We start from the raw sequence: 22,647 nt of genomic DNA, 5'->3' as shown, positions 1-22,647 counted from the left end.
ATGTGTCTTATTTATTTTAAAAGAACAATACACAGCTGTGCTACTGTATAAAGAATGGGCCTATTCATCTGGATATCATTGCTAATAAGGAATACAATGATGGGGAGAAGAGAGGAGATGCATGTGAACCACACAAAATAATACGGTACCAATACAAGGGAAGGATGGGAAGTATATAGCTAGTGCTGCTCACCTATTTTTAATGGTGCGTCTGGTGCTGGTGTTGCATAGAGTAGATTCTCTGGCTTCAAATCACGGTGAACAATCCCATTTGCATGCAGGTACTAGAAGGGAAAAATCAAAGTGTCTAAGGCATAGTATGAAACAGCTTTTTCCTAATCCTCTATAGTTAGTCTACTGACTATTATTTCATGACAAGGGATAACCCAATTAACCAGATTTCAAAAAACTGTTTACAAAACTTCTTAGCACGAGACACTTGAATACAGTTTGTCATCTGAACAAGAAACTGAAAATTGAAAGAGAGAGAGCATCAGCTCTCATGATTGAGAAGAAAAACCATCTCTGAGGGGCTTATTGACCATTTAAAACACAATGGTAACATCTCTAGGGGTTAATGTTAAGGTAACAGATGTTGAGATATTGAAATCTGAAGCATCAGAAAAGCATTAGGCAGCTTTGTATGTTAAATCATTCCGAGAGGTCAGAACATGGTCACCCAACAACTGAACCACACTTTGATGAGAACTTTGATGAGAACAAGCATTGTGGAAAACTTAGCATGTGTGGTGCTCTAAAAATAAAATCTTTACTTTCTACAGCAGACTGAAGGATTATAATACTGTGCAGTCCTGAAGCCTTGGTTTCACATGCCTCTGGCTTTCTCAAAAGCTATCATGGTTTTGGATTGAAAATGTCAAGGCTTCATCTTATCCCATTTTTCTGGGTGGAAAATTTGGGCAAAATCTGTTCAGCTCTTTTTCAGTTGTCCGAGTGTGAAATCAGATCTCCTGCCACAAATTAGAAACAAATTTTATTTCTATTGATAGGGGGGGAAAAAAAGGCTCTGTCTTCTTCAGCACAAAGACACTGGGCAGCCAGACTCACATCTTCAGGAAGGAGGCCACTAGCTTCCTCTCTACCGGAGCTACCTGCTCCAAGCAGCTTTGCTCTTTAAGGTTCTGCAGCACATGTAGTTGCCTTCTTTCCCTCCTTATGATCTGGGCCAACTGTCATATACAGATTGGGTTCCTGGCATACAGCCAGTATACCTGGGGCCTTACTTGTTAAATACCCTGGGCCTGACTGTCCTCTTGTTTAACCCCCCTCCCCTTTTTTTTAAAACACACTAGTGAAACTCCAGTAACTTCAACCAGGGCGAGTGAAAGGAGCATCGAAGCCCCAGTATTTTTAGTATGTAGTGCAATGGTTATTTGTACTTGTAGTCTACTTGATAGTTACACTCACGACTTGTCTACATGTGAAAATTGTACCAATTTAACTAACTTGATTTTGAAACTGATTTCGTTAAATTGGTGCAGTTCCCTTACGTGGGCACTCATTTCAGTTTAAGAGTGCCTGATAGTGATTTGGCTTCAGTTGATTTCTCACTGATTTAGTTTAATCAGTATAATTTTTTTGTAGAAACAATGCCTTGGTACTGTAGGCCCCAAGTTAATCATCATGAAAGCTGTGCTTTGAATTAAAAGACAGAAACAATTATATACACATTGTAATTACCATGCACAGCAAATACCTTAGCTCTACCTTCTATATACTAACTATGTCATTTAATGGTCACCAGTTACCATGAAAATAAAGAGACCAGGAGGAGGAACATGGTCCAGTGGATGAGTCACAAGCCTGGTATGTTCCAGGCTCTCTCAGGGACTCACTCTGTGCGTGACCTCAGACTCTATGATTCACCTCAGTTTCCCCCATCTCTAAAACAGGGATGATATTTGTGTAATAGGGCTTTAGGTCTGTGGATGAAAACTGCTCTGAGTATACAGTACTATATGATAGTTTATAAGTACATTTGCACTCTATAATACACAGAGATATTCAACTATTAACCAAATAGTCCTGCTTGCACTTTCTTCTAATTTTCAGGAAATGGTTCTAGAATGTAAAAGAAGGTTGTTCGCTGTTTGCAGCTTCATTAATCTGTGTTACCACCATAAACTGTTAAGTAGAAAATTTGTATTTACCTCACAGCATTGTATTTCCATAGCAACATTACTTTGATATATTCAGATTCAGTAAAGTCCTGTAGCATCTGTGTACTAAAGTATGTGATTTACTTGTCAAGTAATGGCAATTAGTCTCTTCAGAAGTGCGTTACAATAAACAAGAACAGGATGAGTTACTAATTTAACAGTTGAAAAGGAGTAACACAAAAAGAACAATGCAAGATCATGAAAAGGGCATTATCTCAGTGAAAATGTCTTTTTGAGCATACATATGGATTTACACTGTATTGAAGTTATGCTGATAATCATTCTTACAAACTGAAGTCAGACAAAACTTAATCTACTAGCATTTAAGGTGAGCAGGCAGAAGAGAATTTGAAATTAGTTCATGTTTGTGGTTTAAAAAACTCCCAATCCACAAATGTGAGAGTGCATATCAGGTATTTTGCACCCAGTTATCCACTTTCATGAGCAAATGTGGGCTGTGTGCAGAAACCAGTGGGCCTGGCACACTTTTGTAGATTCGTTAAAAGTTTGATCTTTAGGCTATGTCTACACTGCAATTAAAAACCCGGGGGGACCCATGCCAGCTGACTCAGCTAAGGGGCTGTTTTAACTGCCATGCAGACATTCGGGCTTAGCTTGCAGCCCTGATTCTAGGACCCTGCAAGTGGGAGGGTCCCAGACCTCCCGAGCCCAGAAGTCTATGCCACAATTAAACAGCCCTGCAGTCTGAGCCCCACAAGCCTGAGTCATCTGGCATGGCCAGTCGTGGGTGTCTAATTTCAGTGTAGACATAACTTGAGTGTTTCATTCAGAAACTTTTAGAACCGAGCAATCTGGAATCAGCACTGTTTTGGGGAATACTACAGGGCATTGTCTAATTAAAGTTTTCATTTTACTAGGTATAAAAATCTAAATAAAAATTATTTACTGAGTATTTTTGTTTTGTCTAGTCATATCCAAACAACTCCCCGTTGCAGTGCGTGCAATTCCACGTTGCATCATTGTTACAGTGACCAGCCTGAACAGACTTTCCCGGGGCGGGGGGGTGGGGGGGGTGAGGGGGGAGAGAAGCTGGGACACCAGACATGAGCAGGGAGGTGAGTGTGCAAAAGATGACTTTGCGGTGTTTCAAGGATTCATGCATAGTACAGTGAGAGAGAAGAATGAGCCCTCTCTGCCTCCCAAGCTCTTTTCGCAGTCAAGCAATCTTCCTCTTTCCCGCTACCCAATGGACTTGACTGAATAGGAGGTGATGGCTTGGCTTGATGAGATTTGTGTGAAAGAGAGGTCACTGGAAGGCCTCAGGGAAGAAGTAAAGTAAGATGTCAACATGACTCAGACCTAGAGGTTCTTCATGGATGTGTTCAATCAGTTTCACCAGTTCAAGTGGCCACTGACACTTTCAATGGGCCAGGGTTTGCAGGAGGTTACAACACTTGAAAAATGCACCGTTTTAAAAACCAAACATCAAGACAGATCCTATAAATGGGGACATTCCTGCTTATTAGGAACACAGTCACCCAAATAGTGCACAAGAACCAGAAAGAAAAGCAAACAAAAAACCACAGAAATTGACTAGAAACAAAAGATTATTTTAATTGTCTAAGATGATTTAAATGCACATAAATGGTGAAAATAATATATATGTGTGATGGGGTACATTACCAACCCCACACTGAAAGGGTTAATGAGAATCTGTGGGCACAATCAGCCAAACCCCACTACCCTGGTAGTCAGTGTTGAACCTGGAGAGAGGAGACCTGGCTCAGTCTCCACACAGAATAAAGATCACACAGAGTTGTTTATTTTTGTAAAGCCGTTGGGCAGGGACTGTCTTCCTATGCCTGTACAATGCCCAGCACACCTATGCACTACTGAATAAAAATATCATATTGATGATAAATAGTCTTTGCCCATTGGATCAACCCTGGGGGAGCAGAATCCTCTCCATTAGCAAGTGAAGAAGCACCAGTGCAACTATTCAGTGACCACCTCAATTGCCTGTCAGCTGTGGAAACATCAGTTGTGACCCACCCTTCCCCTCCAAATAAATGAATTTTAGCCATGAGTCTGCATAGCTACAAACTCATTGGCTTTACTCTGTCTACTCTCCCAGCTCCTATGTGCACTGCTACATAATGTACATCCTCAGAGAACTAATCTGTGGTGCACAGGGCAGTCTCTTGCATTGCCTCTTCAAAGTCTATCTATCCCCCCCCATAACAGAACTGCAGTGGTTCTGCTGGACTGTGAGCCTTGTTTGCTAGCCCAAGTGCAGTAGGATTGACCCCACAGGGTGTTGAGCAAACTTCAGGCAAGCAGTAGGTTACAACAGTATCAGTTTTATATAATCTCAGAAGACCTGGGGTAAATGTATTTTAGGATTCAGAGTGTCAAATGGATTATTGTTGGTTGTTAAACTCTGATATGCTCAGCACTGTAGAAGACACAAATAAAGACAGACCCTTACCCTGTCTACTCTATAAAATACAGACAGGCTTTCTCCTAGATTTTAATTCATGCAACACACAATATCAACTTATGATTGGCACATGCCCATGTCTCCCTAAAGGTGACCTGCAAAGAAAAAAACATTGATCTTCTGTCCCACTTCCCATTTTTTTGCTTCCTTATGAGACCTGAAAGCTTCTTTTTTACCTCAAAAATTCAGGTCTCATCTAGCCTGAAAGATCTGATGACTAGTGAAATTATGATGCATCACAAGAATCATGAGTCTGAAAGATGAGGAAATGGAAAGGGCAAGGAAACTCTGGTTTTGCTTATTTGTATTGACACCTAATTCACTTTAATGTCTAAGAAACATTGTGGAGAAAGACTTTTGGTTGAACACCCTTCAGTTAAGGTGGCAACTCCTAGCAGGCATTGATTTAGCTGTGGGAAGAAGTGGGTGACATTGGGCTTCAGTGTACGCTTTGATATTATGCTTTGTGGTAATGCTTCAGAGTATTTTTATATAGAATTTATATATATAGTCTTGTAATACCTGCCTGCCACTTTCGTGAGTGTTTAATTCACTCAGAGTTTAAAAGGGAGAAGTTTTTATAGCCTCTATTTCTGCTGTTTTGCTACAGAATATTTTTAGGACTTTCGCATGGAAGCTATTACTAAATCAAGGCTGCAGGATACAGGCGAGTGGAACAAACACCATGGGTTCCAGTTCCAGTTCAGGATTGGCTCTCCATAGCTAAAAATGCTACTAAAGCTTTGAATTCTCTTTAAAAAATTAAAAGAAAGTTCTTTTGCTCTGATTTCAGGGATGTCTAGACTTGTAATTAAGCTTTTTCTCTGGCTCTAACAAAAGTGTGTCATTGTGTAATGAAAGCCACAGCATAGTAATTTAGTTTAATTACAGCTACATAATATTTGATGGGCATATGGGTAATTGATAATGCCCCTGGAGCAGCTAGGAGAAAGTTTAAATAACCTTTTTAAGAACCTTACAGGACCAAGGAGGCTCATTCATTAAGTGAAAAAGATCCTTCTTTTCTATTCCATTTTTTGTTGGTAATATTTTGATTGGTTTTTATGTAAACAGGCTATGTCCCTGAATTGGCAGAACAAGATTCCAGTTAATTCTGCCTAAAACACCATCATGCACAAACCACACAATATAGAGAAAGACAAGTCCTTATCTTTCAAAATACACTCCCTGAATTACGTACTTCCATATTGACCTAGACTTCAAAAACCTTTTCAAGTAGTGAACAGAAGAATACTGTGTGTTCAAGATTCCAGGGAATGAGAGGGAACAAAAAATTTCATGGTTAGAAAGTGGCTCTCTAAAAGCAAACTGCGTATGAGATGACTTATTATTTGTATAATAACACAGTAATAATAAGCACTTTGCTGTCTGGTATGCGGGCAAGATTTTTGACAGATGATCTTACAATGTTTTATCCTCGGGCAAATTACTTAATCTCTCTGTACCTCACTTTCCCCATCCATAAAATAGGAGTGATGCTTACTTTTGTAAAATGTTTTTATTTCTATGGATGAACTGCAATAAGTGTACAATGCTATCTAATTTATCATTACATTTGTACTTCTCCCATTGAGGTCAATGCAAAACTCCCACTGTTTCAATGGAATCAGGGGCTTTATGTCACTTTTAAAAACAAAAGTAATACGTTAAATATGAAAGATTTGGTCCTGGGATCCTTGTGTGAATCAGACTGCAAATAACTTGGAAGGCAGGATTGGGCCCAAAATTGTGCAATGTCTGTTCTTTGGAAAACAAGATAATGTAATATATATTGATTGTAGAAAAAAGTGTATATTGGATTGTTTTAATGATCATATTAACAGTGATTTATTTAGGTGTATAACATCTACTTGATGAAACATCTTAGTCTTTTTATTCTTTCTGAATTAGGAAAAATGAAATTCCATATACACATGAATTATCTCAGAAATAGAGAAGTAGTTGTACTAGATGTTGGCACAGTTTTTGAGAATTCTCACTTATTTTCTTTCTCCAGAGGTAACTGACGGTGTGATAGTTACAAAGGAAGGCCTACCTTTTGCTGTAAGTTACTGATTCAACTCTTCCAGCGTCAATGAGGTTGCAGCAGTATAACTGACAACGCATTGTCAAATTGCACATACACACCATAAATTTCACTGTTTTATTATTCCCCTATAACTAGGGTGACCAGATAGCAACTGTGAAAAAATGGGACAGGGGGTAGGGGGTAATAGGCGCCTATATAAGAAAAAGTCCCCAAAAACGGGCCTGTCCCTTTAAAAACAGGACAGCTGGTCACCCTACCTATAACAGTGCATGTTGTCTCTAGGAGCTGGCAACCAGAAGGCTCTTTTTATCACTGCAAGAAACAAAAGCAACACTGAACTGTTATGGCCTTAATTTAGCACATTTTGGAATTTTTCCTGTGGTAAAAATTCACATGGTTATTTAGGATGCTAGCATGCTAATTAAACCTTATAGTACATTCTTGGCACAAATCACTCTCATTCACTTCTATGGGAATCTGGGGTTCATAAGAAATTTAGGATCAGGACCTACATCTGTTTGTTATTCAACAGACCCACCTCCAAAAATGTCCAGAAAATGGGTTAGTTTAGTGAAACCAATTTAACTGAATTTTAATTAGGTGAGCAAAGCATACTTTCCTTCATGTTTTTAGAAATATGCATTACATACAGCCAGTTTAATTTATTAAAATGGTGAATCTGAGTACTATAAAAATGTGTGAAGAAACGCAACGATATGGCTCACAAATCAAAAGCTATGCTTATTTCCTGTTTGTCCACCACATTTCACACCTTTAAATAACTCTCACTGGAAATTCTAAGTCACACAACTTGATTTATCCACTACAAGAAATTTAGACTGTAACCTCCACAATTATTTTCTTTTAAATGAAGAAACAATACACTAATTTTACCCTTAAATGATAACCACAAAACAACACTTTCATCAATCATATTTAAAGCTCTGTTCTAGAATTATGTTTTTCTTTAACAAAAGCTGTGAAATCTACACTAGCTAATATCCAAAACTAACTGGAATTTTTTGGCATGACTGGAATGTAAAACAGAAGTGTTATCCTGCTCTTGAATCAGGCATGGCATTATCCTAAAGGATGAAATGCAAAGTTCTACTACATTATTTAATCATTGTGTGACACACACAAGTGCTGGTAAGAGACTTCCCTAATCTCAGCCATCTGACATGGGTCAGTCTACTAACATTCTTTCCCATCTCATAACAGATAATTCCTTCCATGCCATTCCACAATCCGTTCTAGTTTGAATGAATGCACTCTCGTATGAAGAGTGTGTGAAAAGCCGGGGATCATTGGGAAAGGAGATAAATAAGAGAGAAAATGATAAAAAATACTATAAAATAATGAGTTGGAACTTCTACTCTCCCCATCTCACAGCACAAGAGCAAGGGGACATTCAATGAAATTGAAAGGTGGCACATTCAGCACAAAAAAAGGAAATACTTTTTCCACACTCTGTATAATTAGAATGGAACTCATTGTCAAGGATGTCATTGAGGGTAAGAATTTTGTAAGATTCAAAGAGGGATCGGATGCTTATATGGATAACAAGAATAGCCAGAGTTATAACAGTTAATGCAAACAAAGACGTTTTGAAGGCATAAAATCAGGGCCAGTCCCAGGTGTTTTGCCAGAGTGGTCAATGTTTTCGGTGATCCAGCTGCCCCTGGAGTGGCTGAGCAAACAACCAACCAGCCAATCAGACTGGCAGAGTAGCACAGCGATGTAGTGCCCCCTGCAACTTGGTGCCCAGTACTACTGCCCTCCTCACCTACCCCTAAAGCCCACTCAGCATAAAATCCTTGTGTTTCAGGGTTTAAGCCAATCTCTGACTATTGAAGATAAGAATGAAACTTCCTGGGAGGCAGCTTATCCCACTGTGAGCTTCTTGAATCTTCTACCTACTGTGTTTCTTCTACCTACTGTGGGTTTCTTGCATCTTCCTCTGAAGCCTCTAGAGCTGTTGGAGCTAGGATACTGGACTAGATGGATCATGGTTCTGATAAAGTCTGGACATTCCTATATTCTTTGTGTTGTGTTACTTGTGTAAACCATTTTAGCATTAGGGAAAATAGCAAAGAATTCACAGACTTTGTTCTCCTAAAATGGTCCTGAGCACCTTACTCAGGCAAAACGCCAACTGAATTCAGGATTAGAATCTAAGGAATAATACTTAAATTTAACCATGGTCTGCTCTTGGGACAGGCCTAATTCTTGGGGCAAGTTAGAGCAGCCCCAGAGATTGCAAGGCTGCCTATGGGTCACTCTACCTTCTGCCTCCAGAATGCCTCTACATGGCGGGGTGTGGAGGAGGGTGGCATAGAGACTGCCTGCATTGGTCCTGCACCATCCCTTTTCTGGGTGAATTCCCCGTGAGGCCATGCTATACTCTTTACGCTGCTGGGGTAATATAAAGGGTCTGCGCCAGAAGAGGTAATCTGTCTCCAATTTTGGAAAATTTAATTTGGCAGGTGACATTTTCTGAAAATTATGACTGCCTAAAATAATTAAAACCAAACAAGGACTTAAAATAGAAACATTCAGGCAACATTAACTATAGTTGTGCCTAGCACTCCAATTATAACACTATACAAAGTGCGACCATGTCAATACAACTACAGCGCATATATCAAATTCTCTAGGGGCATGTGTGAGTGCATGATAGAGTGGACCTCTTGCCACATAATGTCCAAGTGGGCTTTGTGCAGGGAACTAAATATTTGTGGACCATGGAATTTACCTCTCAAACCATGAGTAAGCCACAAAGCTGCAGCTGATACTGGCTAGAAAAGAACTTTTTTTTTTGGTCCAATAAGAATTTTATTGTAACACAGAGCAAACAGAATGTTCTTGCATTTAGAAGAATGTATTTGGTCTCTTGGTGGTGAAACGCAGTTTGTGCTGACGACGCAGAACTCTGTGTGGCAGAGGGAACTTGATTTTCGAATCATGGAATTGCTTGACTGCAGGTCTTCGGCACCTGCTAGCAGCAATCTCCTCGACTTTCATGATCTGAATAGAGTGAGCACGGGCACGATGGTGGGCACCCATATCACGGTAGCACTATGTTTGCTAGGTGGGTTTATCAGTCACTGGTCTGTAAAGTGCTGATCTAGCAGCCTCTCCACAAGACCCATCCACAAGAGCCACTCAGCACCAGCCTATTTAGAGTTGACAAAGAGTCCCACTTAATAACATTCCACACCCCATTCAGACACTCTACCTGAACTTCTTCCTTCTGCAGGCCTGCACCTGGGCTTAATTGTTGCAGAGGCCATGGCTCAGGTCCTCTACACTAGGAGCAATTTCACCCATATTGATTTTCATGCATGTTGTACTACTGCAATGCACTGCAGCTTTGTGGTTTTACATAATTAAAAAATGAAGGCTATATGTTAGTGCTGGAAAGCATGTCAATTTGGGAGAAATCAACAGTGAAAATCCTGACATTAGATGCAGTAGGTAATGCGCATAATTGTAGTGGGTTGATAAACAGTTTGGAGCTGGACCCACACAGCAGTTAAAAATTAATATTGTAGGGCTGCAGTAGGTTTTCCTCTATACAAAGAGGAATTCTCAAATGCCTAAGAGAAAATAACTTCTGAGTTTTAACTGTGCTTCTGACACTGAGTAACTCTGTGGCTTTGGGGAAGTCACATCACTTCTCTGATTTTGTTTCCTCATATGTAATGATACTTGCATCCTCAACGTGGTGTTGTGAGGCCTAGTTTGTGTTTGTATGGCAAGAAACACTATATCTGCTAAGCTTTAGCATCATTTAAACCCATATAAAACCGGGGCTCGTAGCCAAACAAGTCAAATACTATAATGGAGCAAAAGTTATTAATTTACAGACACCCAAAATATTTGAAATGCATTAGAAATAAAATTATCTTAAGAACAGAGTAGAGGAGTTACCTGTTTGAGGAATGATTATATTCATTGTCAGTAAGCTAAACTTTAGAAATGAATGAGTTCTATGAATTGAGTTTATCCTTGTAAATTCATACAATTATACTAAATCTACAAAAAATTGAGGGCAAATTCTGCCAAATCCAAGACTATTTCCATTTAAGTCAATGATGTAAATTTGGAAGAGCTGACTACCCTGTATTTGTTTGCCTGCATATTATGGTCCTGATCCAAAACCAACTGAAGTCAATAATTGATAGTCTTTCCATTGACTACAATGGGTTTGGATCAAGCCCTATATAACCTATATGGGAGTCATTAATAACTTCTGGCACTGAGGTATAGACTTGGGCCAAAAGAATAATCTTGTTGTAAACCTAGAGGAAATTACCTTCAATTAACATATATGGCACAAACTTCTAACAATTCTTTAAAAAATTATGTTGCAAATGCTAGAACTATCTTCAGATTCTAATGTCAAAGACCAACACTCTCCCTGTCCCAAAAACAAAACAAAACAGAGGCAGTAACAATGCCTGCAAGAAAAGCTGTGGCCTAAAGCTACAATTTAGCCTCAAGTATAGAAATGTGGATGTTTTCTACACTCCGTGAAGAAATATAATTACAGAGTGGTAGGAATAACAGGATCTTTAATTCCTACAGTGCCTTTTATTTCATATCAAAAGCTGTAGCGTGTTCTTCATTTGATGGTAAAGTAGGGTTGAAGAATAAGGGCTAAGATCCTCAATCCTTCTCGGTCCCTCTGGGACTTAGAATTGCCTTAGGGGCTGACAAATTCTAGACCAGTAGCTCCTGGCCCTCCTGGCGAGGGGGCATTCCTAGGTGGGCTAGAGTCACGCTGGATAGGGCCAGATCATGATGTGCTCCTGCCATCCTAGTCAGGGGAGCAGCTTCTTGGGAGTCATTATTTGCTAGTACAATTTAGAGAAGGCCTAGCGCTTCTGTAACTAGTGCCTGAGGCTGGTTCATAGCCCAGCAGCCTCAAGAATTAGGATAACAGAAAGCTGACAGAAAGCCATCTATGGCCTCCTGACCCCAACTGCATACAGCACAGTTCTGGACTATATAGGGATCTGACCTTCAGTGTTTGCCAAATCATCAAGTAATACACCAAGCAGCCAATGGAGGCAGAGCTGGTTAATCTAAAAACCAGTAAATTTTAACTGCCATACACAGCTTCTTAAAGATTTTTATAGTTTTTTTTCACTTTTCTAAAAGAGGCTTTTACAGTGAAAAGATATACGTATACTGTATACACATGCTTGACTATATATGTCACAGTCTATACTTGTATGATTAGGAGAATAAGGCAGTGTTGTTCTGTACATACAGACACCTGAAAATAAGAAGAGAAGAATTGTTTGTCCTCAGTATAGTTGCAATATGCTATTTATTCTATAACTAGAGTAGTTCCATGACCACAGCTGTACGAAGAACATGTCCAAATATAATGATCAAGTACATGTTTTAGGATGTCAGATGATTTTTTAACTATTTTCAGGGTGAAGCCTCAGGGTAATGAGCCTATGAAGTATGATTACTTTTTTTTTTTTTTTGCCCATCTGTGAAATCTTCCTGTACTATACATATTAAAAAGTCTATTACTTTAACACATCATTGTACCTAATGAATATTTATATTCAGGATTTAAAATCTCATTTATGCATAAACAATGTGCAGATGTTTTGTGCTGCTTGTCTTGAATTCTGAAGTCTGGCCTGCATATAATTGTATCACTTTCTAAGAACAGTATTGATCTTGCAGAAATAACATAAGGAAGAAAGGCCTGGATCATATTATATATTTTAAAATACTTTTTTTTTTAGCATTTCTTTTGCATGCTTGTTAAAGACTTATTCTATAGTTAAATGCCTCAAATACAGCTATAAATGAGATAGCCTGCTAAATCAAGACTGACAGAAATGCTGCAGTTTTATTTTTTCCTTTGTGGGTGTAAACTCACTCCTTGCCACACAAATCTCCACAGCTGCTTTAAATTGCACCAGATTTTAACAGGCTTCAGGGACAACTGACCTCAATTAGCCGGAGTGCAGCAAATTTTGGCCCCATTCCCCCGTTCCCTAGCACACCCATATGCTGGAAACTGCAAAGCAGACAACTGAGCTGTTCTGACAGCTCTATGGTGCTCAAGGAACATTGTACAAAGAGGTATTTTGTGGGGGATGGTTCCACAGGCCATATGGACCCTTTGTATCTTTGGAGTCATATAGAGGCTTCAGAAGAAGAAAAGTATCTGGCACTTGATCTACTCACGGCTACTATGCACCCTCTTCTCCTGGAAGAAATAATCTGCTTGGACAGTAATTTAGGACCCTAATGCCAGCTAAAATGAGGCACAAAATAGATGCCCATTCTGGGGAAACCCTCAAAGCCAGAATTGGCTCCAAATGATTATGTGAAAAAACCCACATTTTTACCATTACAGTGTATAATATGAACTATTGCAAAGGAAAAGAATCAGAACATAAAAATTGTCTGGCCAAAAAAATGAATTAGAATGAGTTAAGAAATGCCAGTCTCCTGGAATGAATGGGAGGGCAGAAACCAGAAGCTGCAGGTATCTTATTATACATGTGATCTGCTCCTGTGAAAAAGATCTCAAATGATGTATGAATAAAATTATGTGTTTTCTGGGAGTGAATACTAGGTGATTTGTGCAGGCTCCTGAATTCAGAAGAACAATTCAAATCATACCAAGTGGTAGAAAATGTGAGCCTTATTAACATGTCCAGTTCCCCTCCAAACCCCGGATGTCTAAATGCTGCAAGGTTTGAATGATAAAAGGATAAGTGATCAATGGAACATGAAATACAGCAAGTGAAATACTGAATTTTCAACTTGGATTTTCCCTAAAGCTGTCACTATGTCAGATTTTATAAAATTAAGACATTCTTTTTTCACTGTAGAATTAGCAACATATAAACGTAGCATATCTAATTTTTTTAATGAAGTCCTCCATTTATGCAAAGTGCTGTAGCCCTGAGCTTTAAGTAGCACTACTAATTTTTAAAAAATTGATACACTATTAATTTCTAGTGTTCAGAAGGCCTAAAGATACACTGTCCTTCTGCTGGAATCTGATTTAAGGCACTGGATTACTTGCTCCATAATCCATTTGATCCAGAACTTCCCTTTCAGTGAAGAGTTTCCACAGTCATGCTTTTATACTTTCCTGATTTCCACATATGTTTCTCTTCATTTAATTGCAGGATGTTAATTATGGCTCAAATTTTTAAAGGAGTCTAAGAGTTAGGCACCCATATCCCATTGAATGTCGATGAAAATCAGCACCTATCTCCATAGGCTCCTTTTAAAGAACCCCAGTATATAACCATAAGAACAAGCTTAACTATACAAACTATTTTGCAGGGAACTACATCATTTTGCTAGTTCATATGCCTTTAATATTAACATTTACTTATTTTGCAGGTCAAAACCAAACTCTTTAATATTTGACTTCTGAACAACGATAAGTAAGAAAATATTTCAGCCTTTTCCAAATCTGCTACCTCTCGGGGCTATTTTTTGCAGAAGGGAGATGATAATTTTGTGACAAAATTAGTACACTTTGCAACTGTTCTTGTGGCAGTGATAGCAGGTAGCTGCAGAACATGCTGTTATCTCCTGTGTCTTTTCAAGATTCTGTAGTCAAGGAATCTCTTCACAGCCAGGGAATCTGACACTTGAAACAAGCTCAGATGCAAGTGGTGAGACTTATGGTATATAACTGTGTAATGATAAGCGGTGAGAGGCAAGGGTTCATACTGAATACACTGGAAGTGACAGCATTCCCACTGATTTCAGCGGGAGCAGGACATGGCTGCTAGTTTGGGTCACTTTATTTAAGTACTGTCATGATTAAAATATCTCTCCAGCCATGAATAATACACAGACAACTTTGTAATGGAAAGATATTAAGTTATCTTTATAAGGTCTCTTTAGATGTGATAAGTAATGCCAGACAGCCCATCTGTCACATGTTGCCAATGCACCATGAGGGCTGAAAATTTATGGAAGGAACATAGGAGGTAGGACTGGAAGGGGCCTGCTGAGTCATCAAGCCCAGTTCCCTGCTATCGCAGGTAACCCGGCTGTGGCTACACTTAGCACAAGCGCTAAGTGTAGTCAAAGCACCAGCGCTGGGAGAGAGCTCTCCCAGCGCTGTCTGTACTCCACCTCCCTGTGGGGAATAACGTACAGCGCTGGGAGCCGCGCTCCCAGCGCTGGGGCTTTGACCATACTGGCGCTTTGCAGCGCTGCAATTTGCAGTGCTGGAGAGGGTGTGTTTTCACACCCTGCTGCAGCGCTGCAAATTTGTAAGGGTAGCCAAGCCCTTTTAAATGTCTCCATTTTGGGGGACAGAAATTAGGATTGTGCCCTTTCTGGGTTTTTAGGCAAAAGGCTTGAAAGGTCGGTGCTAGCGGGCGGGGGGAGGGGAGAGTGACATTTTTCTCTGGTTATTTTTAATGTGAAAATGTCAGGAATGTAGTGTTATCTTCCCTGATTGTTTGAGGGTTAGTGGGAAATATATGAGCTTAACCCCTTACTGAAGAGCTTAACACTCTAATATAATATTAAACTAAACCCAAAGGATGAAATCCTGGCCCCACTGAAGTCAATGGCTAAACTCCAGGATTTCACAGAAGAGTTTTAAACAGTCTGATTACAGGTCCCTTCTGCTCCTCATAGCTCAGCTTTTACTGTCTTGCTTATTGTGATGTCATTTACACTACCTCTCCAGTCAGACAGTAGCTTGAAAAGTTTGAAGCAACTAGAGTATTTTTCCTTAATATCATTGAGAAAACACTTTGCCATCTCCTCCTCTTTGTTCTATGATATGATTCTACAACTGCATAAAACATAAAGCTATTAGCTCTTTAAATATGAAAACTGATGCTGGAGGGAAAAAAATGCCCACAAACAGTTTAGCCAAAGAACAAAAAGCTTGCAATCATTCAAATCCTATGAGGCAGGCTTGTTAAATTAGTGAATTAGGGCAAAATTATCCTGCACAATGCACAGCTCTCAGAGCCAGAATATGCAACTGAGATCCACAAGGTTTTAGTTTGTAGTGAATTTATTTAAGTGGCTGATACTGAAGATCATTTGACGTATTTGTTAAACAAAGAAAAATAGCAAGGTGACAGTTGAATGAATTAATTCTTGGAACTCCTTGGCAGAATTTCATCTTGCTACTGCCTGGAATTTTCTTGGCCTAGGTTGAAAGTAATTGGTTTCCCAAGCACTGAAATGCTCTTTATCTGCTTTAATGTTGATAAATATTTAAACAGCAATGGTTTTATTTACAAACCATTTATGCAAACTTTACCTATGCACTGATTGTACAAACACACCTAATGCATGTGAATGGAGTAGAGAGATATCAGTTTAGAAAACCACTTCATATTCTACGAAGGCAGGGATTTGGTTAGCATCATTTGGTTAGCTTTCCAATTTAATTGTAACCAGTCTTTGAAATAATGAGAAGAAGTACAGTCAAAATGATTAATTATGTTTATCCTTGTTGCAAATATATTACAAAAACATTTGAACTAATATACAAGTGGGTTAGTTAGGACATGTGTGCTCTCTGGACACCACTGGGCTACTTGAGATTGCCTCACCATCTGTGGGGCTTCGCTAGGCTTTCTGGGCTTGAGTTCTTGATTGGGGTATCTCGCAAACACCACCCACTAGTGGCACCAAAATCTGATGTTCTGCACAATTTATTGTGCGCATCTGCAACCCTCTCTCTTCTTTCTTACATGAGAAATTAAATCGTTAACATTATTGACTTTAAAATTATCATCACTGGGCATCTTAATTAACTCCTCATTGAGCTGAATGGGGCTGTTCACACTTCTCTGGGCTTGTTCCAAGCTCTCTGCATACTCACAGAGACGTCTCTGCATTATTTAGGGTTGGGCTACACTGGGAACTTGGGTCTGGTCTACGTTAAAAGGCTAGGTCGACCTAGCTATGTCGCCCAAGGGTGTGAAAAATCCACACCCCCCCCCGAGCAATGTGGTTAAGATGACCTAACCCCTTTTTCTGAGAGGTGAATAAAATCAACATTATTTTAACATTTCTAACAAAAAATAAGCTACATATATATTTATTACACACACCAAATTATCAGATGCCTTGTGGATTTTTCTTTGTTTTACATTTTATTGTCCAGTTATCTATGCAGGAAAACAATTTGCAGTGTTTTAGGTAAAGTTTAGTTTTTAGCAGATATTATTTTAAACCATCACCTTTTTTTCCCCCCTTACCAGACATCTTTGTAGATATGTTAGGCATCTTTCTCTCTTTACATTTTAGCCCCTCTCAAAACATTTAGCTGCAGCTTTTAATAATTTCTAGGGGCTTTGGTACTTATCAGCCAATAGTTTGGAGATGCCAGACTAGCCATCAGATTCTGCTCACATTTCCTCTACTCAGGGACAGACTTTCCCCATCAATAATGGGGTAGGGCCAGGGACCAGAAGAAGAAAGGGAGGGACAAGGTTTCAGAAGGGGAGATTAGGGAAGGAACCAGGGGCAAGAAGTGAAAGTGCTAGGGGAGAGACAAATGGCCAGAAGGGTTGGACTGAAATGGGCAGTGATATCAATGGAACTGACATCTCTGGAATGGGTAATCTTATCCTTGTTTATCAATCATTCTCCATTTGATATTTACTAGGGTGAACATACTGCAAAAGAATTATGTGCATATAGCCAATGCAGCTCTATACATGATAGTTTGGTGAGCAGTGGGAATGACTTTTCTGCCTACTCAGTGCTGGAATGGAAGATTCTCAGATGAGCAATGTCTTTTTTCAGGCAAGAATAGTTCAGGCAGCAAGACTGTTAACAAGCACGTCAAAGAGGAGTGATTTAAGTGGTTGCTAGCTCAAGACAAAATCTCCAGGTGTAATGTGGGGTAGTGAGATCTCAGAGCTCTGCGGGGGTGATAAAAAGGAAGTCTTTGCTGAAAACTAGTTCTTTATATCTGGGATGCTGCGAGAGTACAGGCAAACAGATGTTTCCAGAACACTTTTGACAAACACCCAAGACAGCACTACACAATGGGTATGGCTACACTGGCGATTTGCAGCGCTGGAAAGCCTCCACCAGCGCTGCAATTAGTAAGTGGCCACACCTGCAGGGCACTTCCAGCGCTGCAACTCCCTGGCTGCAGCGCTGGCCGTACACCTCACTCGGCATGGGGAATAAGGATTCCAGCGCTGGTGCTGCAGCGCTGGTCATCAAGTGTGGCCACACACCAGCGCTGTGATTGGCCTCCAGGGAATAAGGTGTATCCCAGAATGCTTTTATAAATTACTCTCTTTGTTTTGTTATGCAGCCTCTCTTTGTTTTGTTGTGAACGAGCTCTGATCGGAGCTCTGTTTACAGCCAGGTACAGAACGATCAAATGAGAGGCAGGCAGGGAGAGTGAATGAAACAGAACGGAGCTCCGTTTGAACTGCTTATCTAAAAAAACAAACACTGATCACAGCAAACAGGAGCTATCTGTACCTGGCTGTGAACGATCAAATGAGAGGAGGGGAAACAGTGTTGGATGCAGGCTGTTAGGGTTCGCAAACATTTTGTGATTTTTCCAATCTCTCTCTTCCCCGCTCCCTGTCACAGTACACCACAGGGAGTGAGTGAAACAGGGGGGAGTCCGTGTTGGAGGCAGGCTGTTTGCAATTAGAGTTAAGACTAAGGGCTCATGAACATTTTGTGATTTTTCCAATCCAGGAAGCTAACACACAGTGTTGGCTCCAAAAATCCACTCTCTCTATCTTCCCCGCTCCCTGTCACAGTACACCACCCTCCACCCCCCTCTTTTGAAAAGCACGTTGGTGCACTTGAATGCTGGGATAGCTGCCCATAATGCAGCACTCCCAACAGCGCTGCAAATGCTCCAGATGTGGCCACACACCAGCGCTGGTAGCTGTGAGTGTGGCCACACACCAGCGCTGCTCCTACACAGCTGGATGACCAGCGCTGCAACCTACCAGCGCTGCAAACCGTAAGTGTAGCCATACCCAATGTAAAGCTGAAGTTCTGGGCAGCCTCGCTTCTGACAACATATTTATAATGCTCTGTTATGCTTCAACTTATGTTTTTAGATATATTATTTGTAGCTACTTTTTTAGCTCTGTTATTCTTTTGTCAGCTTGTTTCTAATTTATCTTGGCCATTTTTTTTTTTTTTTAATTTACATTAATTTACCTTGACGTTTTCTCCTCTGGGTCCTCCAAGACAAAGAGCAAGGATAAATATTCATTCATTTTCATGACCCTTTCTAAGCCTGCCCGTTTCTTTCGTTCACTCCCTCCTGTGAGCCATCAGATCCCACCTAGCTAAAGCCTGTTCTGTTCAGTTCTCTGCCAGCCTTTGCACTGTTCCATATCCTAGTTAACAGATGCACTATTCCCATACTCCCATGCTGACATATCAGTCCCTCTCTAACTCTGTGTGTCTCTCCTTTCTGGCAGCTTCAGTTTTTCAAAGCCTCCTACACTGCCCAGCTTTGCCATGCCCAATGCCCCACGACGAGAAGCTATCACTAGTAGAGACCATCTCATACGGGTGTAACAATGGAATATAGCTCAGTAATGGTGAGTATTTGTTTCCAATGAGTTTGTAAAATGCTGAAATCTTTCTCGGGGTGGTCTTCAGGGATTCAATAATACACCTACCTGTTATTTGTGAACAGTCTGCATAATGCTGCAAAGCCTGTGTGACAATTATTTTAACCACAGGAAGCACAGAACTGCAAACAAAAAAACATTACCTCATCTACAGCCCTGGAGAAATCCAGAACAAAAAGGTGAGCTTGAGATAGAGAAATTATCACCAGGAAGCACTGCTCAAAAAGGGCCCAATCCTGTGAGATGCTGAGCACCTCCTCCAAGGGATGGAGTCAGTGTGGGCTAGATCCTCACCTGGTGTAAGTTGTCGTAGCACCACTGACTTTAATAGATGTATGATGAGTTACACAAGTATAGGGTTTGGCCTTGGGAGTTCAGAATACTTTGTGCTTCACAGGATAGGGCCTCCCATCAGTGAAAAAACAAGGAAAAGTCCTAATTCAGTGCAATAGCGCTGTCCTGAGCGACAGAGCAGGGAATGGAGCGGTATAGTCACATACAGGCCAATACGTTATTAATTTCTACTGCTCTACTTTCACACACACACTAGATCTTTATCTCTTAATTGTATCTTTCCTTACTTTCCTCTATTTTAGTATATATTTATTTTTCCTAGTAAAGTCATAAACAAGAAAGAGCAGGGCTCCTATTAGTTAAAAAGAAAGCGTAACCATTCAGCTCCTGTGAGACTGCAAAGGCGCATGAGCGTGTTTAGACAAATACAGTTTAAACAAAGACAGTACAATGCTAGACAACTGAATACAGACGCCAAACAAACTAGGAAGAAGTCATGATCAGCACAGCACCAACGGTAAAGTTCAGCGACACTCCAGAAATACACCAGTGATCAAAACACCTACATCAGTCACCAATAAAAAGTCAGTAACCACAACACCGTTCTTTCCTAATCTGAATACAAGGGGAGTTCTGGTAATCTCAGGTGCGACTGTGTCTAAGCTACGTAGCTCACCACACTATGGTGCCGCGCTGTATAGTAGATGTTGACAAAAGCTGATTTTTTTAAATGTGCAAAGATAAGAGCAGCATAATGTACAGTTTATGTCTCTACGTATATGGTAGTTGTGTATGTGTGCATTATAAGTTAAAATTCAAAAACACATATACCTTTTTCTTCGGCTTTGTCTATACTAGACACCACTGGTGGTGGCATGTAGCGTACATGTAGCTACACACTGCAGTGAAAAGCCTGTTCGTCCACACTGCCTGTGTAGCTACGGGCGGAGGGAGACAGCAAGGAAAAGCTTCATCAGCTCCCTGCTACTGGAGCCTTTCATTGTGATGAGGAAAGGCTCTGGCAGCAGGGAGGCAGTTGAGAAAGGTTGAGCTGCCGGAGCATTTCCCTACTGCCGAAGTCTTTCTGGTGGCGGGAGCAAGTTCTGGCAGCAGGGAGATGGCAGAGCCTTTCCCTGCTGCCTCCCCACTGCCAAACTTTCCCCCACTGGGGTTTTTTTCCCCTCTGGAAGGAAAAGTCTCCAGCAGCATGGAGGCAGCAGGACTCTACACTGCTAAAAATAGCTGTGTGGACAGGGAGGCACGGTTTGGGCAAGTGGAGAGCACATAGGGTACGTACTTGCATACATACCCACACCTAAGCCATTCCTTACCACGTACTCTGCTATTTATACTCATGTTAGGGGGCTATGTGGGTGTGTGCTCTACATACTGCCAAAATCAGCATGCAGTATAGATGTACCCATAAAGGAAACTATCAAAACGTTTACTCTGATAGGGCCAAATTCTTCTCTCAGATGTGTTTGCACACCAACTTCAACTGGAGTTACACAGGCATATCTGAGGGTAAATGCTCATTCTTAATAATAAAATCAAGAGACGTTTCTCAAGAATCCTTCTGCCACAAGCTTACAATCCATATGTGACGAGTGTCAACACGCTCTGGTAAGTGAGAGGTTTCAGGGTTCCTGCCTATCACAGGACTGATCTCTGTGTGGAAATATTGAAGAAAAGGGAAAGTTGGCTACTAAGGCCTCAGATAGTTATTACCAAGTAGCTTGAACTGATTTGCTCTGGTTTGGACTTAGTGTTTTTGGAAATGAAACAAGCATATGAAGAGATTTTAGTTGGGACTTTATTTTTCCTTCCCAGGCTGGTGAGTCTCCCTACTGACATATACCATGTAACACTCAGAGCACAATTTCCCCCTTCCTCATTGCATAACTCTTCATGAAATCAAGAGAGGTAGGGATTCTAGAGGTTTGGGTATCTTCCATGAACTAATCCAGCTACAATAAGTCAATGATAAGTATATTTATTTGAAAAAGTGCCTCTGATAGGAAATTGATCTTGTTGAAAAATCACCAGATCATAAGGACTACAGTCTAGTGGGATCTGATTCTCCACTACTTCAATGGAATTAAGTGCCACTAGTGGAGAACTGATGTAACATGGAGAATTGGGTCCACAACCTTTTAAGTGTGAAAGTACTTTACTGCATGCTGCAGATTAGGGGGGGTGCGAATCTTTGAAGTTTCAATCTTTTTCTTTAGGCAAATTAATTTCTTTCTTGAAAAGTGACTAAAATAGCATGAGGAAAATCACTTTTTCTTTTTACAAAATTTTCTTAAGCCATTGGATAGATCCTTTCATTTTCTTGACCCAGAAGGGCTATTTTTATAAATGGCCTGAAGGCTTTTTATTATTTCCATTCATTTCTGGAAGGCACCATTTTCTTTGGTTTAGTTCACAAGAGCACAGGCCTTTCAAGCCTCTGTAACATTTTCCTATTGTAACGGTGGTTGCAGGCCAAAAAACACTTGAAGATCAAAAAGTAACATCCTTTCATTTCTGCTGCTTTCTATTTCATTGGCCTTTTAAAACATCCTTTCTCCTGACCTTCACAATAATGGTAGAGGAGCTGGGTTCACATAATCCTTGACTGACAAATGGTTGCAATTCAACCTGTCAACATTAAGACAAAGGGAAATACATTGCTAACACTACACACAGGATCTCCAACTTGCCAGAGTTTTACTTAAAAACAAAAAACAAAAAAAACCATCCTGGAAAGATTAAAGGTTGAAGATTTCTCCCCATCAAGCAACAGGATAAGACATAGGCAGAGGGTTTCTTTCAAATAGTTTGTCACAGGTCATATGTCATGTCACTCATTTGACACACAGACTTTTTTCCAGTGTTGCAGTAAAGAAACTAATCAGATGGAATGCCAAATAGTGTTTTTGAGAGATTTAATTTCAATATGGGATTTCAATCAGCTGTATTCGTTTAAAACATGCAGAATGTTTTGCCCTAAGGTAGATGATTTATTTTAAATAAAAAGTGGAACTGCATTACCAAATCATGTTA

At 40.2% G+C, this 22,647-nt stretch overlaps 1 protein-coding gene across 7 annotated transcripts in view; it reads right to left on the bottom strand.

Moving 5' to 3' along the window:
• Positions 1–22,647, bottom strand: part of CAMK4 (calcium/calmodulin dependent protein kinase IV) — a 286,233-nt gene that overhangs the window by 39,042 nt on the left and 224,544 nt on the right. For all 7 annotated transcript variants that reach the window (XM_045022426.1, XM_045022422.1, XM_045022421.1 and 4 more), the window contains one exon: positions 194–284. In XM_045022426.1, the coding sequence (XP_044878361.1) occupies positions 194–284 (91 nt within the window). The remainder of the gene's footprint in view (positions 1–193; positions 285–22,647) is intronic.

Source organism: Mauremys mutica, chromosome 6 (genome assembly GCF_020497125.1).
Source record: "Mauremys mutica isolate MM-2020 ecotype Southern chromosome 6, ASM2049712v1, whole genome shotgun sequence".
NCBI lineage: Eukaryota > Metazoa > Chordata > Testudines > Geoemydidae > Mauremys > Mauremys mutica.
This window is presented reverse-complemented; position numbering and strand designations above follow the sequence as displayed.